Here is a 24,502-nt window from a genome sequence, read left to right on the forward strand (position 1 = left end):
AAACCAATCAATAAACTCTTATTGCGATTTTTTTTTTACCAAAAATATATAGAAGAATACATATCGGCCTAAACTGAGGAAAAAAAATGTTTTTTTTTATATATTTTTGGGGGATTTTAATTATAGCAAAAAAAATGTACGCTATTTTTTTTGTTTATAAATAAATAAATAAAAATAAAAACCACAGAGGTGATCAAATACCACCAAAAGAAAGCTCTATTTGTGGGGGAAAAAAGGACATCAATTTTGTTTGGGAGCCACGTCGCACGACCGCGCAATTGTCAGTTAAAGCGACGCAGTGCCAAATCGCAAAAAGTGCTCTGGTCTTTGGGCAGCCAAATGGTCCGGGGCTTAAGTGGTTAAAGCAATATAAAAAAAAACATATATAGACATGTGAAGATTACATGAAAAAATGATTTACTTATTTATATATATGCAGTATATTACATACAGTATATGTGTGTCTCTGTGTGTGTGTAAATCAGTATTATGCTTCCCTCTCTTGGTACTGTAGCTAGAGCCCATCCCTCCTCGCCATAGAAATGTTTATTCCCCAGGCTTGGCTACCCGGAAGTCTTGTTACATGAGCTTCAAAGAAAATATACAGACAGCACAATAGAGCTTATAGAAGAATTCTCTGTTTAGCACTGTAAGTATTACTTTTTTACCAATATTTTATGCATTGATATAAAATCACATACAGGCTACACTGCATGATTTTGAAAAGCTGTTATTTCAAATATTAAAGATTTTTTAAACTTAATTTAGCTTAATAACCCTTGAAATAACAAAATCAAATTCATGCTGAATGTGTATATCAAAGGTGATGTAATTTGCATGTGGCTGTCTGCAAACTGTACATTGGACTTACGTGAGAGCGAAGGACAAGTTGCAAGATAACATTTTATTACCGAATATATAATGGTTATATTTATGTTAACACTTCCTGCATGTAGGTTGCAAACCTGGAGTGACAATGGAGCTGGGAATAACAGGGACCCTTCTCTTGGCTGTCTTTATCAGCCTTATTGTCTACTTCTTCACAACTAAGAGGAAAATGAAGTGGAAGGATATGCCCCCCGGACCACCCCCACTTCCGTTGCTGGGCACTATGCTGCATATGAGCACTAAGGAATTGCCCAAGTCTTTGGTAAAGGTGAGTACAGACTAGCGTTGCCACGTTTTTTTCAAGTCAAACCCGAACACTTTAGTGGTGCACAGCAATTTTTTTTTTATAGTATAAACTATACATATATTTTGCAATTAAAGACCATTTCTAAATTCATTTCTAAATTAATTGAATTTCTATAAATTTAAATTAAATTAATATCTAAATGAATCAAAAGGGTCCACAGAGTTCCCCTTATACATCTGAACTCACAGAGTTTCCTTACATTGTAAGAGGGAACTCTGCAGACTCTGATGTAAGGGAGAACTCTGGGGACTCTGACATAAGGGATGCTCTGGGAACCCTGATTTCAGGGGGATCACTGAGAACTCTGATGTAAGGAGAGGACTCTGATGTAAGAAGGATCACTGATGTAAGGGGTGCTCTTAGAACCCTGATTTAAGGGGGAACACTGAGAACTCTGATGTACAGAGAGGACTCTGATTGAAGGGGGAACACTGTGGCCTCTGGTGTAAAGGGGAACTCTGATGTAAGGGGTGCTCTAAGAACCCTGATTCATCTTAGTGTACTCACTCAAAGGCAGGAGAGAGAAGGGGGGGACTTCAGTCACAGACAGGGATGGATGGTGAGCTCACTCACCCCTTGGCAGTCAGCACCTCTCATCCAGATGTATCTGAGGCTACTGGACTTTAAATTTCCCAACCCCACTTTCCTTTTCTGAGCCACAGCACCATGGATTGGAGTGTGGGCAGACACAGAGGGGTAGGGGTGGGTGGAAGAGGTGCAGATCAAGCCCTCTCTTCTCTCCTATGTGTGTGTGGGGGGGTGCAGATCGAGCCCTTTCTCCTCTCCCATCTGTGTGTGTGTGGGGGGGGGGGAGGGGTGCAGATCGAGCCCTCTCTCTTCTCCCATCTGTGTGTGTGTGTGTCTGGGGGAGGGGTGCAGATCGAGCCCTCTCTCCTCTCCCATCGGTGTGTGTGTGGGGGGGGAGGGGTGCAGATCGAGCCCTCTCTCTTCTCCCATCTGTGTGTGTGTGTGGGGGGATTGCAGATCGAGCCTTTTCTCCTCTCCCATCTGTGTGTGTGTGTGTGGGGGGGGACTGTTATTGCTGGCTTTGGGCAGTGTGAAAGAGAGTGAAACACAACACTTTCGGCTTACACAACTGCAGCCAGCAACCCTGCTGGGAAGCCATAGTCCAGTCTGAAAAATGTGTCCAGGTTTCAGGCGATCTGATACCCGGACGCATTATTCCAAATCCGAACTGTCCGGGTGAATCCTGGACAGGTGGCAACCCTAGTACAGACCCAAGCTATACAAAAGTCCCATTAGTGCCAATATTTTAATATTATGGCTCAAATAGAAAACGTGGGTCACACCCATAAATGTGGGTATTGTGCTTTAGCTGCAAAGATAGCATCTGAGCCCCCAGTCTGGCTCTGGGTGAGCACATAGGAATACAAATTCACAATAACAAAAAATAAAATAAAGTCCAGTCTGCATGGGAATGTGCCAGTCTCTTAGGTGGAGTCAATAGGGAAGGTACAATTAAAAGGGTTTTTGATGGTTTTTAACCACTTCCATACAGGACCAGACCAATTTTCAGCTTTCAGTGCTCTCACACTTTTAATGACAATTACTCATTAACCGCTTGCCGATCAGCTCACACTGATATACGTTGGCAGAATGGCATGGCTGTGCAAAGTGACGTATATATACACGTCACTTTGAATTTCGCGCCGCGCCCCTGCCGTGAGCTCCGTGACCGTGCCTGCGGGACCCGCGGACTTGATGTCCGCCGGTGTCCCGTGATCGTGTCACAGAGCTGCAGAACGGGGGGATGCCGTTGTAAACAAGGCATCACCCTGTTCTGCCTATTGACAGGAAACTGATCACTGCACCCTGTAATCGGGAGCAGTGACCACTGTCGTATCATTTGTAGCCCAGACCACACACAGTTAGAACACATCCCTAGGACACACTTAAACCCTTCCCTGCCCCCTACTGGTTAACCCCTTCACTGCCAGTGTCATTTACACAGTAATGAGTGCATTTTTATAGCACTGATCGCTGTTTAAATGACATTGGTCCCAAAATAGCGTGAAAAGTGTCCGATGTGTCCGCCATAATGTCGTAGTCACGAAAAAAATCACTGATTGCCGCCATATTACTAGTAAAAAAAAAATATTAATAAAAATGCCATAAAATTATCCCCTATTTTGTAGACGCTATAACTTTTGTGCAAACCAATCATTAAATGCTTTTTGTGATTTTTTAACCAAAAATATGTAGAAGAATACGTATTGGCCTAAAAAAAATTTTTATATACTTTTTGGGAATATTTATTATAGCAAAAAGTAAAAAATATAGCTTTTTTTTCAAAATTGTCGCTCTATTTTTGTTTATAGTGCAAAAAATAAAAACCGCAGAGGCGATCAAATACCACCAAAAGAAATCTTTATTCGTGGGAAAAAAAGGACGTCAATTTTGTTTGGGAGCCACGTCGCACGACTGCACAACTGTCAGTTAAAGAGATGCAGTGTTCGAATCGCAAAAAGTGGCCCAGTCATTTGGCAGTCAAATCCTCCGGAGCTGAAGTGGTTAATGCAACACTGTACCCAAACAAAATATTTATCATTTTTTTTCACACAAATAGAGCTTTCTTTTAGTGGTATTTAATCACCACAGTTTTTTTTTTATTTTTTGCGATATATAAGTAAAAACATTTTGAAAAAAAACGTTTTTTTAGTTTCTATTATAACATTTTGCTAATTAATAATTTTTGCTTGGGCCACAATTTATACTGCTACATATCTTTGCTAAAAAATAACCCAAATAAGTGGATATTATTTGGTCTGTGTGAAAGTTATAGAGTCTACAAGCTATAGTGAAAATCATTAAAAATTGATCACACATGATGTACTGACGGCTTGTCTAATTTCTTGAGGCCCCCCAAATGGCCCCTTTTTGGAAAGTAAACAGTCCAAGGTATTTAGTAAGAGGCATGGTGAGTTTTTTTAAGTTGTAATTTTTTCCCACAATTCTTGGGAAAATTAAGAAATATATATATATATATATTTTACACAAAATTGTCATAATAAGTTATTTCTCACATACAGCATAAGCATACTTCCAATTACACCCCAAAATCCATTCTGCTACTCCTGCAATACCTCATGTGAGACTTTTTCACAGCCTGGCCACACAGAGAGGCCCAACATGCACGGAACACCATCAGGCGTTCTAGGAGCATATATTACACATCTAATTTCATTCCTACCTATCACACTTTTGAAGGTCCTGGAGCACCAGGACAGTGGAATTACCCACAAAATGGCCCCATTTTGGAAAGCAAACACTGCATTGTATATTCTGTGAGGCATAATGAGTCTTTTGAACATGTCATTTTTTTCCAAAAGTTTTTGGAAAATGTGGAAAGAAAATGAAAACCTATTTTTCTTATACAAAGTTGTCAATTTATAAGATATCCAATTACACCCAAAAATACATTCTTCTACTCCTGCAATACCACATCTGTGAGACTTTTCCATAGCCTGACCTCATACAGAGGCCCAACATGCAGGGAGCACCATCAGGCGTAAATTTCACATATAATTTTCTGACTACCGATCACACTTTTGAAGGTACTGGAGCATCAGGACAGTGGAATTACCCACAAAATGACCTCATTTTGAAAAGCAAACACCCCAACGTATATTCTATGAGGCATTGGCTGCAAATAGGTACTCAGGTATTCTGATGGGCTGCAGATAGGTACTTGGGTACTCTGATGGGCTGGAGACAGGTACTCGGGTACTCTGATGGGCTGCAGATAGGTACTCGGGTACTCTGATGGGCTGGTGACAGGTGCTCGGGTACTCTGATGGGCTGGTGACAGATGCTCTGGTACTCTGATGGGCTGGTGACAGGTACTCGGGGTACTCTGATGAGCTGGAGATAGGTTATCAGGTACTCTATGGGCTGGTGATAGGTACTCGGGTACTCTGATGGGCTGGTGACAGGTAGTCGGGGTACTCTGATGAGCTGCTGACAGGTACTCAGGTACTCTGATGGGCTGCAGATAGGTACTCGGGTACTCTAATGGGCTGGTGACAGGTACTCTGGTACTCTGATGGGCTGGTGATAGGTACTCAGAAACTCTGCTGGGCTGGTGACAGGTACTCGGGTGCTCTGATTGGCTGCAGACAAGTACTCTGGTACTCTGATGAGCTGGTGATAAGTACTCAGGAACTCTGCTGGGCTGGTGACAGGTATTCGGGTACTCTGATGGGCTTGGAACAGGTACTCGGGTACACTGATGAGCTGGCAACAGGTACTCGGGTACTCTTCATGGGCTGCTGACAGGTACACGGGTACTCTGATGGGCCGAAGATAGGTACTTGGTTACTCTGATGGGCTGGTGATAGGTACTTGGGTACTCTGATGGGCTGGTGATAGGTACTCAGGAACTCTTCTGGGCTGGTGACAGGTACTCGGGTACTCTGATGGGCTGGTGCCAGGTACTCTAATGGGCTTTGACAGGTACTCTGATACTGGTGACAGGTTCTCTGATGCTGGTGACAGGTCCTCTTTATTTGGGGGCAATCAGGCACATCTCTGTACATTTTTCTTCCAGATCTCCTCCTCACACACTGTGGAGAAGAACCCGGAAGCAGCACTACAGACATTTGTTGATATTTGTGACTGGCTGTGATTGAACACAGTCGGTCACATGGCAAAAAGCCATTTTTATTGGCTCTTTACCCTCATCGACGATGGGCTGTGTCTCGAGGGACGCGCCTCATCCCCCATCGCTGAGCTGCCACCCCTCCCCCGGGATGTCATATGATGTCCACCCGGAGGGAGGAGATGTCCCTGCCGGCGTCATGTTACTATGGCCCGGTATGGAAGTGGTTAAAGTGGTTGTAAACCCTTACATACAGTATACTCAAGGAAGTTACTGGCCTCTGGCCATACACAGATGAAACAAATATTCCTACATAAATTGTACTTGTTAATCTGCCATATTCTCTTCTCTACATACATTCAAAGAAATTATAAAGCCTGTATGAGCTGTCAGAAAAAAGGGGACAGAGAGCTGAAATTACACTCTGCAGAGCTCAGTGAGGAGAGCTCTGACAGCTGATTGGAGGGAAGGAACACAACTCCCTTCACACAGCAAACAGGAACACAGCTGAGTATATCAATTTGCTGGTGCTCTCTCCCCTGTCATCTTTTTTTTCTCTTGGTGTCAGGAAAAATTGTCAGAAGTGATTCATGCTGATAGAAGAGGAATAAAGCAGCAGACATAAATGACACTTAGTGCTCACAATTGAGGCAAGTACACACTATTGAGGGATATGATTTGTTAATATTTCATGTCTGAGGTTTTCACTTTAATGCCCCGTACACACGATCGGATTTTCCGATGGAAAATGTGTGATAGGACCTTGTTGTCGGAAATTCCGACCGTGTGTAGGCTCCATCACACATTTTCCATAGGAATTTCCGACACACAAAGTTTGAGAGCAGGCTATAAAATTTTCCGACAACAAAATCCGATCGGTTAAATTCCGATCGTGTGTATATAAATCCAAAGCACAAAGTGCCACGCATGCTAAGAATAAATTAAGAGATGAAAGCTATTGGCTACTGCCCCATTTATAGCCCCGTCATACGTGTTTTACGTCACCGTGTTCAGAACGATCGGATTTTCCGACAACTTTGTGTGACCGTGTGTATGCAAGACAAAGTTTGAGCCAACATCCGTCAGAAAAAATCCATGGATTTTGTTGTCGGAATGTCCCAGCAATGTCCGACCGTGTGTACAGGGCATAAGAGTGTTATGGAGACAGGACATCAGTACATCAAGATTGATCGATTTTCATATATATATGTTTGTGTAATTTTCCTACAGACTCAACAGTATACACTGATTTGGGTTATTTTTTATCAAAGAAATGTAACAGAATACATTTTGCCCTAAATTTATAAAGAAAGATTATTTATTTGCAACATTTTATAACAGAAACAAAGAAGAATGAGTTTTTTTTTTCAAGATGTTCAGTCTTTTTTCGTTTATGTAGCAAAAAATAAAAACCCAGTAGTGATTAAAAAAAAAAGCTCTATTTGTATGAACAAAATAATAAAAATGTTATTTGGGTACAGTGTTGCATGACAGCACAATTGTCATTCAAAGCGTGACAGCGCTGAAAGCTGAGAATTGGCCTGGGCAGGAAGGGGGTAAAAGTGCCCAGTATCAATGCGGTTAAAGTTGACCTATGCCAACATAATCATTTACTATTGGCAATACTCCATTAGACCATTGACAAGACCATTGATCTTCCTTAAGCATCTAGTCTCTACCAAATGGGCTCTTTACAGTACAGACCCTAGGGCCATTTTTTTCAGGTATACCTTGAGAGTCATGCTGTGTATATTGCTACAGTGCAATCACTTTCATATATCTTTTTAGCTAAGTGAGCAGTATGGACCAGTGTTTACCATCTTTATGGCCAATGACCCAATAGTTGTTCTAGCCGGTTACGAGTGTGTAAAAGAAGCCTTTGTGGATCGCAGTGATGCATTCAGTGACAGAGCAAAGACTGATTTAGCCACTCTGGTTTTTAAAGATTATGGTGAGTTTCACTTTGTATGTAACTAACTGTAACATTAACATGTTTTAAATGTTCATTGCTAGCACTTGCGCAATGCCATTATGCTATTTCTTTCTTCTTAGATTTTACCAAAGGCTAACACATATTTAGCAAAAAATCAATATCTATGCTATCAACGCTTATCTTAAAGTAAACCTTGCACTTCAGTGACAAGGTCTGCCTATTCAAGGTGTCTTCCTCCCCCTTCCCCTTCCTCAAACCACTGCAAGAAAGTAACAAAAAAAACCTGTGGAGCATAAAAAATTTAGATAATATACCTACCTTTCCCTGGCCTCCTCCCGAGGCGCCTAGGTGAGAGTGACTTCATCCTGCATCCAGCCAGATCTCAGAGAATGTTTAGTAGCCTAAATCTCACAAGTAGGTGATTCTGCACTATGCTGCAGTGTAGTGGTAGCCCGCTCTCTAGGGGCGCCGAACCCCCAATCCATACGCCCGGCCCCTATTCTCCATTCAGGGCGCTATACGCATGGATTTCAATTTTTTTTTTAAGCACGTGATTATAGCCTGAGGCTCCAATTGGCTTCAAAAAGGGTGGGCTCAGGGTGCAGAACACTGCGCCCTGAGCCCACCCACTTGTGTGAAATTAGCGAATTAACATTCACTAATGTCTTCCTGCATCTCCTCCCGGACAATCAGGAAGTGGGTCCCAAGACCCGATTGGCTGGGAATGGGGGAGAAGCTTGGCCATTAGTCAGTATGGCCGCTTGACCGGAAAGCTCCAGTGCGGATCAGCGACTAAATAGCAGTGCCCAGCAACTGTGCCAGTAGAGATGAGCCTGCACTGTGTGCCCGAAGGGCCGAGATGACAGGGAGCTTCCTGCTGCTTGGAGAACTCTGCACAGCCAAAACGGCTCACAGGAGACGGCAGCATAGCGGCCTTGGGACATGGGACAAACAGGACATGGAGCACACTCCCTCTCTCCAGCAGGGGCCGGTGAGTAAAATAAAAATGCCTGACACTGGGGACTCAGAGGCAGACTTTCCTCTGGAACTACAGCAAACACATGCAGACTTCCATGCCACTAACCAACCTACACGAGCGGTGAGGGGGGGCAAGTTTGTTTGCCACCCCCCGAAAATGGAGCACCAGCCAGCACTGCTGCAGTGTCTTTTTGTGAGATATTGGCTACACAGCATTCCCAGGAATCTTGTTAGCAGAAGGTCAACGTCACTACTTGCAATACAGAAGTCAAGGAAAGATGAGTATATCATCTAACTGTTTTTTTTTCCACAGGTTTTTGCACTTTTAGTCAGCATATCTTTACCATGTGGTGGATGGCTTAATAGGTATTATTAGCCAGCCAATTGTGTCCAAACAGAAGCAGTTAACTCATAGCAACCAGGGACTGTCAGCAGAGACTGAACTGTATTTTTGGCAGAGGCTGAACTCTATTTTGCCTTTTCCAATGCAAGAGACTGCTGATAAGTTCCAAGAGAGACCAGCAGAGTCCACCAACTTGCTGCAAGATTACTAGATACCATAGCATGTTGCAAGTGACTACCACAGGCTAAAAAGATGTTGCCTAGGGCTATTATCGACCTCCAACCTGTTACTTGAGACTACTAAAAAACACAGATATGTTATAAAAGACTCATAGAGACTGCTGACATCTTGCAAGTTACTACTAGAAGCCACAAACATGTTGTAAAGGACTACTAGAGACCAATAACACAGTGGCCAGGCCTTCTAACACTGTGAGCTAGATGAACACACCAGGGTTCAGTTTGGTGAACAATCAGCAAACATTATTGAAAAGTGGAATCTGAATATTTGTTTTCAGTAATATCCTGGTGGATATGTACCAAAGAAAAAAAATATTGAAGAAAAGAGGCCATTTTGTAGTGGCTTAAAGGCAACATAAAAAAAAAGCAGTTTCTTTAAATTACATGCTTAGGTGATACCCTAAAGCTGTATGTAGAATTAAAGAACATTAAGACTCTTGGGCATAGGGTCAGTAACAACATAAATTGCAGGTCTAATTATTTACTTTACTATTACATACAGTAATTGCTTGGTTTACATATGGCAGCAGCAACACAATATAATTGATTTCCACCCCAAAATAAATTTGTATTAGGGAGTTTGTGCCAAAAGATGTTGACAGTGGCAGGTGGTGGGATGTACTTATGGTAGTTGGTTGTGCTCATATAGACCAGACATGGAAATAGTAGCAGCGCCAGCATCTGAGATATGTTTCTGGCCTGTATTGGTGAAAGGAGCAGCTTTGAATGAAAAAAAATGGAAGGTAGAAGGATTTCTTAAATATTTAATCAAAAGTCTCAGTAAAAACTGGTTCATTTCCACAAATTAACAGCCAGTCAACAGTGTCCATAGACAGATGCACTCTTCTGTCTGTCACAAAGCCCCCCACTGCACTGAATGCATATTCAGAGATCATGCTGGCTGCAGGGCAGCCTAGCAGCATAACTGCATACTGTGCAAGCGCTGCCCAGTGGTCCATCCATGGTTGGAGTGTTTCCAACCAGTAATCATCCCTTTCCTTAATGGTATGAATCCTAGGGCTGTTCACAGGCTCTGGAGCAAGAGGTAGTCCATGCACCACAAATTAATGGAGGTGGAGAAACCCTTGCACTCATAGTCACTGAGAATGCTGGATAGGTGCGTTCAAGCCTATGGACCCAATAATTAACTCCACACTTATAATGGTAGCAGAGTGGCTTAGTAGTTAGCACTATTGCCTTGAAGCACTGAGCTACTCAAGTCAAATCTCTTCTGGAGAAGCAATAGGGGAAAATAGTGTGAACTTGAAGGGAAGGAAAATACTTGATGTCTTAGGTTCATAGAGAGAATCGTGGGGTATTAAAGAAAATGTTGAGAACAGATAATTTTGTTGGTAAATGTTCCTCCTTGAGAGAAAACTGGGTTGTTATAAAACAGCTTGTGAAATGTAAAACTGCGTTACATTAAAATTTTCAAAAATACTTACCAGTCTAATGGAGAATGTTATTACTTTGCCATACCAGTGTCCTGAATTTGTGTGTAAACATGTTGGAAAGTATACTTATAATACTTTTCTATTTGTGAACAATGAAAGGTGTGATCCTGAGTAATGGGGAACGCTGGAAACAGATACGGCGCTTCACACTCACCACCTTGAGGGATTTTGGAATGGGGAAGAGAAGCATTGAGGAGCGGATCCAGGAGGAGGCCCGCTGCCTGGGAGAAAGCTTCTGGAAAAATGGAGGTTGGTGATATAATTGTCTTTTTTAGGATATACAGTACCTTTTATGAAAAATTTGGCACATTCCCCAACAATAGATTAGCAGGTCTGCCTGACTGTTAAGTTTTAACAGTACATTTATCATTAATTTACTGTAAGCCTTCATAATATTCTGTTCTTGCATTAATATGGAAGTCCTTCTTTTTGGTATTTCTTTAGGCTCTCCATTTGACCCAACAGATCTTCTGCGTTTGGCAGTCTCCAATGTTATCTGCTCAATTGTTTTTGGAGAACGCTATGAATATGAAGATCAGAAATTCATGACTCTTCTGTCTTTGCTGAAGGAACTCTTCTCTACCATTGCTTCTCCATGGGGTATTGTAAGTCTGCTTACTAAATTGATATTGGAATTATTACTGTGTATGTCAAGAGTACGCTGTAGAAAATTGGAACAGTTTCAATAGGAAAAAAGGCCCCAAATGTATTGTACATTTTTTTTTTTACTATTGAATGACATTTTTTTTGTAATACAAAAATTGTTACAGCTGTAGGAAAATTGGGACAGTTGACAGGATATGTAACAAAAATGTGGCGTGAAGCATATCTAACATATCTTGGGGACCTCCTTTATCAGGGCTTGAGAAAATGCACACACACATTTAGATTGATCGATAACGACTGGTATCTTTATTCAGCCTTACAACTATGCAACTATTACTGTTAAGCCGCGTACACACAATCGGACATTCTGACAACAAAACTGTGGATTTTTTTCCGACGGATGTTGGCTCAAATTTGTCTTGCATACACACAGTCGCACAAATGTTGTCGGAAATTCCGAACGTCAAGAACACGGTGATGTACAATACGTATGACGAGCAGAGAAAAATGAAGTTCAATAGCCAGTGCCGCTCTTCTGCTTGATTCCGAGCATGCATGGAATTTTGTGCGTCGGAATTGGGTACACAGGCTCGGAATTTCCGACAACAAATCTTGTTGTCGGAAAATTTGAGAACCAGCTCTCAAACCTTTGTTGTCGGAAATTCCAACAGCAAATGTCCGATGGAGCCTACACACGGTCGGAATTTCCGACAACAAGCTCACATCGAACATTTGTTGTCGGAAATTCTGACCGTGTGTACGCAGCATTAGAGTGATAAGGATGAGGAAACTCCCTTCCACAGTTGGTGATGTTAATGAGGAGTGTAGATAAATAAACAAACAACGTTTAAATGTGTTTCTTAGCAAGAGCTATGTACAGGGATACAGAATGAATGAATATTAAACTTCAGCGCTGCTCCTGTAACTTAAAACAATACAGTATCTAATATTCAAATGCCTATACCAACATGTATAGTGACATAATGCATAATGTAATAAAGTGCTCAGTGCAATTAAAGTTTAGACAAATAAAGTGAAGTCATATAAAGTCCATCCAATGTGGTGTGCTGAGCTTGTGAAAAGTTGAAATGGTTCTCAGGTGACTTTCCGTGCTCCCCTCCTGGGTCCCCACTCACCAGAAAGAAGCTTTAAATATGCCTGTAAGTATATTTAGAATTGTATCTCCTGTCACTGGTTGGAGCTGGTGTGTATTGCCACTATATAGGGATGACTCCTATCTTCCACCAATATAGATTCAAAAGTATTGATATATAAATATATATATATATATATATATATATATATATATATATATATATATATATATATATATATTTATATCTATATTTCACGGTGATTGAACATCCATTTTTTTAAGCGTATGGCAATGAAAGGAAAAGAGTATATAGTGTAATACTGCAAGGTTTATTTATAAAATCCAAAAAATATTAGACCTCTGATGACGCCCAGTGGGAGGGGTGAAACGCGTCAAGCTAAGGAGAACCTGTGAGGGCCGTTTGCATGTCAAGGTGGCGTCTTTTGCATGTGAGGGCCGTTTGCATGCCAAGGTGGCGTTTTAAAGTTTTTTGATATAAGTGTAATATTTTTTGGATTTTATAAATAAACCTTGTAGTATTACACTATATATTATTTTCCTTTTATTGCCATACGCTAAAAAAATGGATGTCCGATCAGCCCGAAAGCTTGGAAGGATCTAGGACACCTTATATGCTTTTAATATATATATATATATATATATATATATATATATATATATATATATATATATATATATATCGTGGAAGATAGGAGTCGTCCCTATATAGTGGCAATACACACCAACTCCAACCAGTGACGGGAGATACAATTCTAAATATACTTACAGGCGTATTTAAAGCTTTTTTCTGGTGAGTGGGGACCCAGGAGGGGAGCACAGAAAGTCACCTGAGAACCATTTCAACTTTTCACAAGCTCAGCACACCACATTGGATGGACTTTATATGACTGCACTTTATTTGTCTGCACTTTAATTGCACTGAGCACTTTATTATATTATATCACTATACATGTTGGTATAGGCATTTGAATGTTAGATATTGTATTGTTTTAAGTTACAGGAGCAGAGCTGAAGTTTAATATTTATTCATTTTGCATCACTTTGGGTTTTCACCTTACACTATAGCAGCAGCCCTACTGTATATTTTTTTATATCACTATATATTTCATTCCCATAGCGCAGGTTTTTCGCTTCAAACTTTTTACAGGGATACAGAGCCTGCATGTTTTCAGTTAATATATCTGCTCCCATTATGTGATGTCATTGTCACACAATGCTATCACATCATAGTGGTCAACTTTTTGTAATTTCTCTTTATTGACTGTTCTTGAAAGAAAACAATTACCCTTTTTTTTTAGCTACTCAATATATTCCCAAAAACTATGCATGCTCTGCCTGGGCCTCATCAGAAAGTCTTCAAAAACACAGAAAAAATGAAAGATTTCATTCTTGAGTCTGTGCAAAACCACAAGAAGACAATCGATATGGCCTGTCCAAGGGACTTTATTGACAGCTTCCTGATAAAAATGGAGGAGGTAAGGTATCTACTTGCAATTGTTTTTCTATTCCATTTCATGCACAAAGAGAAATTAAAATGCAACCAATAATATTCAAGCATGTGATTTAAAGTAAATGAAGAACAAATTCTTCCATTTGTCCAGAACTATTAATTAAACATTTTCCCAATAATTCTCATTGCTCAATGGACAGCATGACCACTTTTCTCTTTCTATGTCTCTAGTCATCACATGCATTTAGCTTCATATAATAAAGCCCAATTAGAGTCATTGATATGGATATGTAGTGAGATAGACATTGTACTATCAGCCTCCATTTTCATAGTCTGACCATTTTGGGGCCCGTTCACAGTATGTGCTTTCTCCAGCGTTTTCTGTACTTGATCAACACCAGTCACTGCAAAAGCACATCGAAAACAGTTACAGCGCAGTTTATCTGAAGTCACTGGCCATTTTCACACTGCAGCTCCTCCACTGTTCATAGGAATCAATGAAATGTCACTTTGATATTTCAATAAAGTAAAAAAAAAAAAAAAAAAAAAAAAAGTAAACACAAAGAACCTTTAGTGAGCACACTAAAACTGATTATTTTAGCTTGTGGCTAGTGTGAACGGGACTTTCTGTTACAATATTTGTGCAGGATATCTAAATGATGTGATTTCAGTTATCAGCACTAAGTAACCTGATTAGACTCCCTCTCATCACTGTAAAGTACTAAACAGATTAAAATTTGTTTTGAAAAATGGGTAGCTGGAATTCAAAAGTTTACATTTGATGTTGCTTTAAAAACAATGTAGACAGTTTTTAGTACTTATCCTTTTGTGGATGATGTTTATGACTACGGACCTCCAAAAATGAGCAAAAAAATGAAATCCATCTGCAGCTTGATGACTCTTGGATTCCAGCTTGATGGGTTTAGATAATGCCAGTGAAAAATGCACACTATTAAACATGAAGAGGACCACAATGATATGGCACCATTAAACTGAGGGTGGGAGGGGCCTAGTAAGGCTGGCCATACACCTATAGATTATCTGCAGATTTTCTATGGTTAGATAGAAAAAGTGGGGGATTCCTCCATCCACACAGTTTAGCGAACATGGAGAGATCTGTTGCACATTTTATATCTAACCATAGAAAATCTACAGATAATCTATAGGTGTATGGCCAGCTTAAGTTTCCTTTTCCAGTAAAGTTGTATAGCGATTCTCTGATTTGGTCACTTGGATGGCAAAATAAAACTGAAAAAAGCCAAGAGATACAGATGTAAAGACATACACATTAAATATTAAAGGTAAACCCTTCACATTGTTATAAATGTTCATTGAATTATCAGAGTTGAATACCCCTTTGGAGCCTTGGAAAAACATTAATATTTAAAAATATAAACTAAGGAGACTTATTCATTCTGTTGGTGGATGCCAAAGGGTAACAATGTGGATGAGCCATGTTTCTCCAAATCTAATCCTAAATTAGCAACCCTAGGGTAAATACTGAGAGCTGGTTTATTGTTCTAAAGTAACCACTCAGATACAGAAAGATATTTTACAAGGCGAATTTGATTGGTCACTATGGGCCTCCTTGGCTATAGTAGGCTTTTTTCTACAGGAGGAGAACCCGACCCAGCATAGTAAAATACAAAGACTCCACATATTTGCCTTTTTTTATTTACTCATAAGTTCCATAGTATCTTTCCCCACATTGCTGTATGTCTTCCTGACCAACCAACACCGGGGTGCAATTTTAGGAGTGTATGGCACTGTTTTGCAGGTGTCTCTTTCTTTTCAATCAATAGCATCTGCAGAGCAAGGGACTACAAATCACTCCTTTTTCTGTAGGGATTATAGCCTTATGTTTACAGCACTATGCCAGATGTGATGGGTGGTGTAACTGGTGGCCAGATCATATATGTGTTTTATTTTTAGTAAAACACATACAAAATCATTAACATAAATGGAAAATTGGCAGAACCGGAATCCAATGTGGGGATGTATGTGGTAAAAATTTTTGTAATAGTTACTCATCTCTGCTGAAATTTGGACTATCCACAGGAGAAGGACAATCCAAGCACTGAATTCCACTTTGATAACATGTTTGGGACAGTCATTGACCTTTTCTTTGCTGGAGTGGAAACCACTAGCGTAACTTTAAAGAATGCTTTCCTCATCCTCCTGAAACACAAAGAGGTGACAAGTAAGGAGACCTTGACCAGCTTGTGGATATTGTGGATATTTTTTTATGATCAATTTCACTAATACAAATCAGCTAATTTTTAATAACACTAATTACCTACTGTGCTAAGAATTGGTTTAAAAAAAAAAAGTAATCTAGCGTAAAAAAAAAAAAAAAAAAAATTGTATATGCTCATCTTAAAACAACCATGTTGCCAGTCTTAAAATTAAAATAAGGCTTCTACCTGTAAAAAAAATAATGTAAATACTCCATTTCCTCTTGTCCACACTGCCAAAACACTGCACTATTGCTGATGAATTAGCCCTCACATTCTTCTGGGGAAACAGTATTTCTTATGCCCCGTACACACGGTCAGACTTTGTTCGGACATTCCGACAACAAAATCCTAGGATTTTTTCCGACGGATGTTGGCTCAAACTTGTCATGCATACACACGGTCACACAAAGTTGTCGGAAAATCCGATCGTTCTAAACGCGGTGACGTAAAACACGTACGTCGGTACTATAAACGGGGCAGTGGCCAATAGCTTTCATCTCTTTACTTATTCTGAGCATGCGTGGCACTTTGTCCGTCGGATTTGTGTACAGACGATCAGAATTTCCGACAACGGATTTTGTTGTCGGAAAATTTTATATCCTGCTCTCAAACTTTGTGTGTCGGAAAATCCGATGGAAAATGTGTGATGGAGCCTACACATGGTCTGAATTTCTGACAACAAGGTCCTATCACACATTTTCCGTCGGAAAATCCGACCGTGTGTACGGGGCATAAGAGTGTCTATATTCTGTGTCCCCGACAGTTCAGTAGTTCCTTCTAGCAACCTCCAGTCAATACATGACACAGTAGTGACGTGGTGGTCGATTGGAGAATCCACTGAGCATTGACTTCCTCTGAATGAACTGATATTTTAAATGTTTTCTTTTTTTTTATAAATAGTTTGTTGTTATTATGTACTTTCTAAAACATTATGGATCTAACCATTATCTATGACCTCCTTACACACAGACCTTCATAGTTAGTGGTTCCTTTCACCAACCTCAATGTTTTTTTAACCTTTCATGTTTTTTTTAGAAAATAGTATTGTTTAGAACCTAAAAAATTATGTCCATTGACTTAATATTATGCCAGACCAGACCCAAACAATAACAATGAATACAAATCAAAGTATTAGATCCTCAGGATCATGCTTAGAGATCATGCTGCCTTAGATACCATATATAAATGATACCTATAAGGTTCCACCTCTTTTCCTCATCCTCATGTTAGTTACTGTCATAGACAGGAAACCTGGATGTGCTATTGGAGTAAGAATACAACATTTTTCATGTGCGGAATTCAACCAGGATTTCATAGTACATACATTGTGACGTGACTGAATTTAAACCTCTAGAGATAAGTGGAATAAATAGTAGCGCTCAAATAAATAAAAAATGAAAAAAAAAAAAATCAAAAATAAAAATGTGCTAATGAAAGCAATGATCAATCTAAATGAACAGTAAAAGTATATATGTGTGAATATTGACAATAATACCCTCATTGAAAATCAGTCACAATATGAATGTGATCTGACAAAAAAAGTTATTGGTGAACACTGCGAGCAAACACATCCTATCACATAATGTTCAAAGCAACACACACTGTGACAGATGTGAAAATGATAAATAAAGGCTTAAAGCGGGGGTCCACCTACATCAACCTAAAAAAAAAAATATTAAAAGCCAGCAGCTACAAATACTGCAGCTGCTGACTTTTAATACATGGCCACTTACCTGTCCCAGGGTCCAGCGATGTCGGCAGCCGACGCCGATAAGCCGCTCGGTTCTTGGCAGCTGCCGCCGCCATCCTAGGTGAGAGGATCAGGAAGTGAAGCGTTGCGGCTTCACTTCCCGGTTCCCTACTGCGCATGCACGAGTCGCGCTACGCATCGTAACTGGTCCACGCTATCTCCTGGGACCTGTGTGCTTCCCAGGAGACAGCGCGGAGGGACAGGAAGAGGCATAGACTCCCGTGGGAGTCTATGCCGGAAGTGGATGCAAATACCTGTCTTAGACAGGTATCTGCACCCCCCTCCCCCCTGAAAGGTGCCAAATGTGACACCGGAGGGGGGGAGGGTTCCGAAAAGCGGAAGTTCCATTTTTGTGTGGAACTCCGCTTTAACATAAAGTTCATATCATGTAAATATATTCTAACAAAAAAGTTATTGGTGAACACTGTGAGCAAACACATCCTATCACATAATAATCAAAACAACACACCCTGTGACAGATGTGAAAATAATGAATAAAGTGTTGACATAAAGTTCATAAATGATGAATATTCCAATAAATGGTCTAAAAAAAATCTATAAATGAAAACTCTTAGTTGTTCTTTGTGATCTTCCACCACACCTCAGTGTTTGTGCTTCCACTCCTAGTCTCAAGCCTCCACCATTCGATACAGCGTTTGACATCACAACGTCTTGCGTCACGCTTCAGCTGCTTGCTGTATAGCCACGCCCCGACATGCTTCGTCGCAACCAACTTATTCATCCCACTGAGGTGTGGTGGAAGATCACAAAGAACAACTAAGAGTTTTCATTTATAGATTTTTTTAGACCATTTATTGGAATATTCATAATTTATGAACTTTATGTCAACACTTTATTCATTATTTTCACATCTGTCACAGGGTGTGTTGTTTTGATTATTATGTGATATGATGTGTTTGCTCACAGTGTTCACCAATAACTTTTTTTGTTAGAACATATTCACATGATATGAACTTTATGTTAGGATTTCATGTATTTTATGTTCACCAATAACTTTTTTTTGTCAGATCACATTCATATTGTGACTGATTTTCAATGAGGGTATTATTGTCAATATTCACACATATATACTTTTACTGTTCATTTAGATTGATCATTGCTTTCATTAGCACATTTTTATTTTTGATTTTTTTTTTTTTTCATTTTTTATTTATTTGAGCGCTACTATTTATTCCACTTATCTCTAGAGGTTTAAATTCAGTCACGTACTTGTTACATATTATGTGGCAGCTATAGTTTATTTAAATTATACTTTTTTTACATATTGTGACTGATTTTCAATGAGGGTATTATTGTCAATATTCACACATATATACTTTTACTGTTCATTTAGATTGATCATTGCTTTCATTAGTACATTTTTATTTTTCATTTTTATTTTTATTTACTTTTTTTTTCATTTTTTATTTATTTGAGCACTACTGTTTATTCTTCTTATCTCTAGAGGTTTAAATTCAGTCACGTACTTGTTACATATTATGTGGCAGCTATAGTTTATTTAAATTATACTTTTTTTACTTATTCAGAAGCGCAGTGGAGGTATCAAAGGGTGTAGGGCGTTAGCTTGTGAACTGTCAGGTGTGCATACATACACTGTGTGTCTGCAAAGTGATTTATATGGATATAAAAAAATACCCACCACAAATAACGGGAATTTAAATGCACCCAAGAAGAAAGTGGAAATCCAAAGTCACAACATCATATATGCTTTATACGCATTATCTGTGCTTATGTAAAAATTGCTAATTGACATTATGTCATAAATAATAAGCATATAGTACTTGTAATTAAATCTGTCCAAAGCAGCCATAAATCTGGTAAAGCATAAAGATTGTTCTTGATTGTGGCTATCTGACATTCCCTTTTCTACACATTTCTCCCCACTTTTCTTGGGACCATTTTAAATAAAAATAAAAAAAATATTTCTATGTTATCTGAGAAGGAGAACGTCTAGCTCAGGGGTATCCAACCCGTGGCCCATGAGCTGCATGCAGCCCAAGACGGCTATGAATGCGGCCCAACACAAAATCGTAAACTTTTTTTTGGAAAAATGCATTTACACTTAGCAAATACATGCAGCCAAAGAAATATTTGACAGTGTCTCTTTACTGGACTTTTATAAGTTTTATCTTCCCAAAGAAAAATATCCCACTCTTCACAATCACGCCTTATTCGTGTCATCAGTTTTCGGCCGCACCTATATTGGTAAGCAACTATTTTCAAGAATGAAGCACACAAAGGGCAAAATTAGAACCAAAATATCTGATAAGCACCTTGAGAATTAATTGAGAATTGATACTACATCCATCCAACCAGATATTGATTGTTTAGTTTAACAAAAACAGCATCAAATATTGCACTCGTTTTATGTTTCCCGCTTTTACATTTGTAATAAAAATATTTTTAAAAAAGTTTTATTACTCGGATAGGTACATTATCTATATCAGTGTTTATTACCTTGTGATCTGCCCAACTTTTTCTACTCATCAGCTATCCTTATTGTTAGTTTATTTTATGTGTGGCCCAAGACAATTCCTCTTCTTTCAATGTGGCCCAAGAAAGTCAAATAGTTGGACACCCCTGGTCTAGCTCATTTTCCCAGTCATCTTAATACTCCCCAGATGCAGACATTCTTTTGATTCCTCCATGCAGTCTAATTCCTCAACGCTGATAATTAACTGGAGTCAGAGCTTGTGATCAATAGTGGCCAAAGAAAAGGGAAAAAGAATATAAAGTTTTAGTTCTACCGCCTTTTATCCTACTGTCTAGGCAATGACCTGTACCTTATAGTAAGTAAAGCTAGGTTGCCGCTGTTATAAATATACATTTAATGATGTACCATCTCTAACAGGGAAGATTCAGGAGGAAATAGACAATGTTATTGGACAGAGCCGATGCCCATCGATGGAAGATCGTAGCAAGATGCCATACACAGACGCTGTGATTCATGAGATCCAGCGATTTGCTGACATAGTGCCCCTTGGAGTGCCACATGCCACTAGCAAAGACACAGAATTCCGGGGATACAAAATACCAAAGGTGGGAAAATCTGGATGTTTAAAATCCATAAGATAAGAATCTATACTGGTCTTCACATGCAAAAAAAATCAATATATCGATTGGTCAATTTATCAACTTTTACAATACCTGCAAAATATGAAGCTCATTGGATTACCTAATCCTTATGCTTAACGACCTCAATACAGGGTACTTTCACCCCCTTCCTGCCCAAGCCATTTTTCAGTTTTCAGCGTGTGGCATTTTAAATGACAATTGCGTGGTCATGTTACACTGCACCCTAATGAAATTTTTATTATTTTTTCCCCACAAATAGAGCTTTCTTTTGGTGGTATTTGATCACCTCTGTGGTTTTTTTTTATTGCGCTATGAACAAAAGAAGAGGGACAATTTTGAAAAAAACACAATATTTTTTACTTCTTGCAATAATAAATATCCAATTTTTTTTTTTTTTAACAAATTTTTTCCTCAGTTTAGGCCGATATGTATTCTTCTACATATTTTTGGTAAAAAAAAATCACGATAAGCGTATATTGATTGGTTTGTGCAAAAGTTATAGCGTCTACAAAATAGGGGATAGATTTATAGCATTTTTATTTATTTTTTACTAGTAATGGCGGCGATCTGCGATTTTTATTGTGACTGCGATATTGCAGCGGACATATCGGACACTTTTGACACATTTTTGGGACCATTCACATTTATACAGCTATCCGTGCGATAAAAATGCATTGATTACTGTGTAAATGTGACTGGCAGGGAAGGGGTTAACACTAGGGGCCGATCGAGGGGTTAATGTATGATCTAGGGAGGTGATTCTAACTGTGGTAGGAGGGGACTCACTAGAGGAGGAGACCGATCGGTGTCCCTATGTACAAGGGACACACCATCGGTCTCCTCTCCTCTGACAGGACGTGGATCTGTGTGTTTACACACACAGATCCACGGTCCTGCTCTGTTACTCGCCAATCGCGGGTGCCCGGTGGACATCGCGGCCCCCGGGCACGCGCACCGGGTCCCGAGCGATGCAGCGGGCACGCGCGCGCGCCCCCTAGTGGCTTCGGAGGGCGATCACGTCATATGACGTCCGCCCAGAACAACAGAAGCCTCGTCCCGCCGTCATATGACGGTGGGCGGTGGCTTAGTGGTTAAAGTGTTATTAAACCCAGGAGCCTGCATTCACTATATCTGGTCTTCCACAGTACACAGAACAATTATTTGAGTAAATATAAATTCTCATCAGCAGTATATATAGCAGTCTTGTGACTTCTATCAGTGTCTGGTTAAAGCTTGTAGGAGGAGTTTTAATTCTGCTCTAACTGTCCTATGAGGCTGCAGGACCCCTAACTTTACGTCTGGACAGGCCCTGTGCTGATCACATGCACCCTCCCAAAAGAAAACTCTAGCAATACACACCAAACCTAGAATGTGCAGAGTGCTTCCAAGGCTCTGTTCTATCAGCAGATGGATTTGGGACAGTAAAAGAAGTATGAGTGAATTACTGATTGCCCTCCATTTCTAGTAGAATATCCGTTCATCTACGGCTGTCCATATGCCCACTTTGCCATCAGGTAAAAAATTGTGGAGGTGATTTTCAAAAATATAAACCTTTTTTTTAATTGTTGCTTTTTTCTGTTTGTACTTTATTTTTAGCTGTGAAAAGTGTACCCTCAATGTATGTGTAGGGATATCCAGTTAGTTTGCTCATTACGGGAACTGTTAAAGGGGTCTTTTGAACTCCAGCTTTGATTTTGGGGAGTGCCTCTGGTCACAGTTGGAACTAGTCAATATACACTCTGTATTTAATATAATATGATGGGTGCACTGTATGTGTGTGTGATGACACCAGTAATATTATTGCCAGTTTTTGGACTTTGGCTAAATTCAAACTTGAGGAAATACACCATTAATGAAATGGAACACAGGCTCTTTAATTCTTGTGTTGATCCAGTGAGGGGTTCAATGGTTTCCTGTACTAATGTACTCTTATGCTAACAATCCACAGCCATCCTGTTTTCTGAAGAAAAGAAGCACTGTTTATATCTGTGGCTGATATTGGATGAAATAAATCCTAAATTTTGTGCACACAACCCCTCTATGATCTTTTATAAATCTCTGCTAAAGAGCTTAACAAGAAAAGCAACTAAAGTTTGAATGTTCTGTTTCAGGCTACAATTGTTTCCCCCCTGCTGAGTTCTGTGCTCAAGGACCCCAAGTATTTTAAGCACCCGGAAATGTTTGACCCTGAACACTTTCTGGATGAAAACGGGCTCTTCAAGAACAGTGATGCCTTTATGCCATTTTCTACAGGTAATGAAAAGATTTCTGCAAATATGCCTGCAAAAACCAACTGCTGAGGAACATGGCATGTAACATTATTACCATATTGATTACCAAGCACTTAGCAATAATATTTAATATCAACACTACAATTCCTTCAAAATGCCCCAAGACGCATTGGTTATGGTTGCACTTCTTCCTTCAAATTTGGTACTATGAATTTTCTTTCTGCTGCTAATTTGAAATGATCCCTGGAACCTTCTATGTATGTGATCTGCCTGCTCAGTACAAATACAAAATGATTGCAAGGGTGGGTAAGTAAAGGATAGAAGAACAGAAGGAAAGCAACTGTTACTTATCCTGGAGAAACTTGCTTTTCGTGGCTCCTTTCAGCACTGGCCACATGTCTGAAGGCCTATGCACATGGGTTTGTGATCTATGCTGGGAAAGGGAAAGAACAGCCAGCCTAAACTCTATCACAAGAACATATGCAAAGACCTCAAGGCATGTAACCAGCATGGAGCAGCATTTTTCCCCCAAAATTTTGATTTTCAACCTTTGTATTCTCTTAATTTATAAATCACCGTAAGACTGTTAACATAGCTTTATGTTAACATGTGATTCAATTTTACCAATGATGCCGCTTTAGAAAAAAAAAATCTCTTTCTCTACAAATACTTCACATAATACTTATAAATCACCGTAAGACTGTTAACATAGCTTTATGTTAACATGTGATTCAATTTTACCAATGATGCTGCTTCAGAAAAAAAAAAATCTCTTTCTCTACAAATACTTCACATAATATTTCTATGTCTCTAACGGCCATTTACATACACACAAATCTGATTTTTGAATTTTAGTAATATTTTTCTCATGCTATTTTTAAGTATGAAGCTATCTTAAATGTTATTGGATCATTTATTTTTTCACAGGGAAGAGAATTTGTCTCGGAGAGGGTTTGGCTCGAATGGAGATCTTCCTTTTCTTGACTACCATACTGCAAAAATTTTCATTAGAAACAAATAAGGCTCCTGAAGATATCGACATAACTCCAGAACCAGGAAAAAATGGTGTTTTACCTCGTTCGTATCAGATGCATGTGAAGCCCAGATAGCAGAGCCTTTTTAATGAATCATTTACCAATAAATTTGTTCACTTTTTCTCAGCTCACTTGACCATCATGTGCATTTGTACGCAGTGATATTACAGTGAATAACCTAATATGCCATTATCAAGGAAACAGCAAAATAGACTCATGGG

The 24,502-nt window shown here is 39.5% G+C and overlaps 1 protein-coding gene across 1 annotated transcript; it reads left to right on the forward strand.

The window, feature by feature from the left end:
* The first annotated feature begins 525 nt into the window (after nucleotides 1-525).
* On the forward strand, nucleotides 526-24,412 carry LOC141107705 (cytochrome P450 2B4-like). The gene is made up of 10 exons (XM_073598622.1): nucleotides 526-649; nucleotides 957-1,156; nucleotides 7,602-7,764; nucleotides 10,860-11,009; nucleotides 11,205-11,365; nucleotides 13,782-13,958; nucleotides 15,992-16,133; nucleotides 20,793-20,980; nucleotides 23,128-23,269; nucleotides 24,175-24,412. The coding sequence occupies exons 2-10, from the start codon at nucleotides 977-979 to the stop codon at nucleotides 24,354-24,356; spliced, it is 1,485 nt and encodes a 494-aa protein (XP_073454723.1). The 5' UTR covers nucleotides 526-649; nucleotides 957-976; the 3' UTR covers nucleotides 24,357-24,412.
* The last annotated feature ends 90 nt before the right edge of the window (nucleotides 24,413-24,502 follow it).

Source organism: Aquarana catesbeiana, linkage group LG09, assembly GCF_042186555.1.
Source record: "Aquarana catesbeiana isolate 2022-GZ linkage group LG09, ASM4218655v1, whole genome shotgun sequence".
In the NCBI taxonomy this organism is placed as follows: domain Eukaryota; kingdom Metazoa; phylum Chordata; class Amphibia; order Anura; family Ranidae; genus Aquarana; species Aquarana catesbeiana.

What these genes read in the sequence shown, in the direction of transcription:
- LOC141107705 (XM_073598622.1), top strand. Translation starts at nt 977, where the DNA reads ATGGAGCTGGGAATAACAGGGACCCTTCTCTTGGCTGTCTTTATCAGC. An exon ending in TCTGGTTTTTAAAGATTATG is followed by an intron (nt 7,765 to 10,859) that starts GTGAGTTTCACT and finishes GAACAATGAAAG; the next exon opens with GTGTGATCCTGAGTAATGGG. An exon ending in CTTTATGCCATTTTCTACAG is followed by an intron (nt 23,270 to 24,174) that starts GTAATGAAAAGA and finishes ATTTTTTCACAG; the next exon opens with GGAAGAGAATTTGTCTCGGA.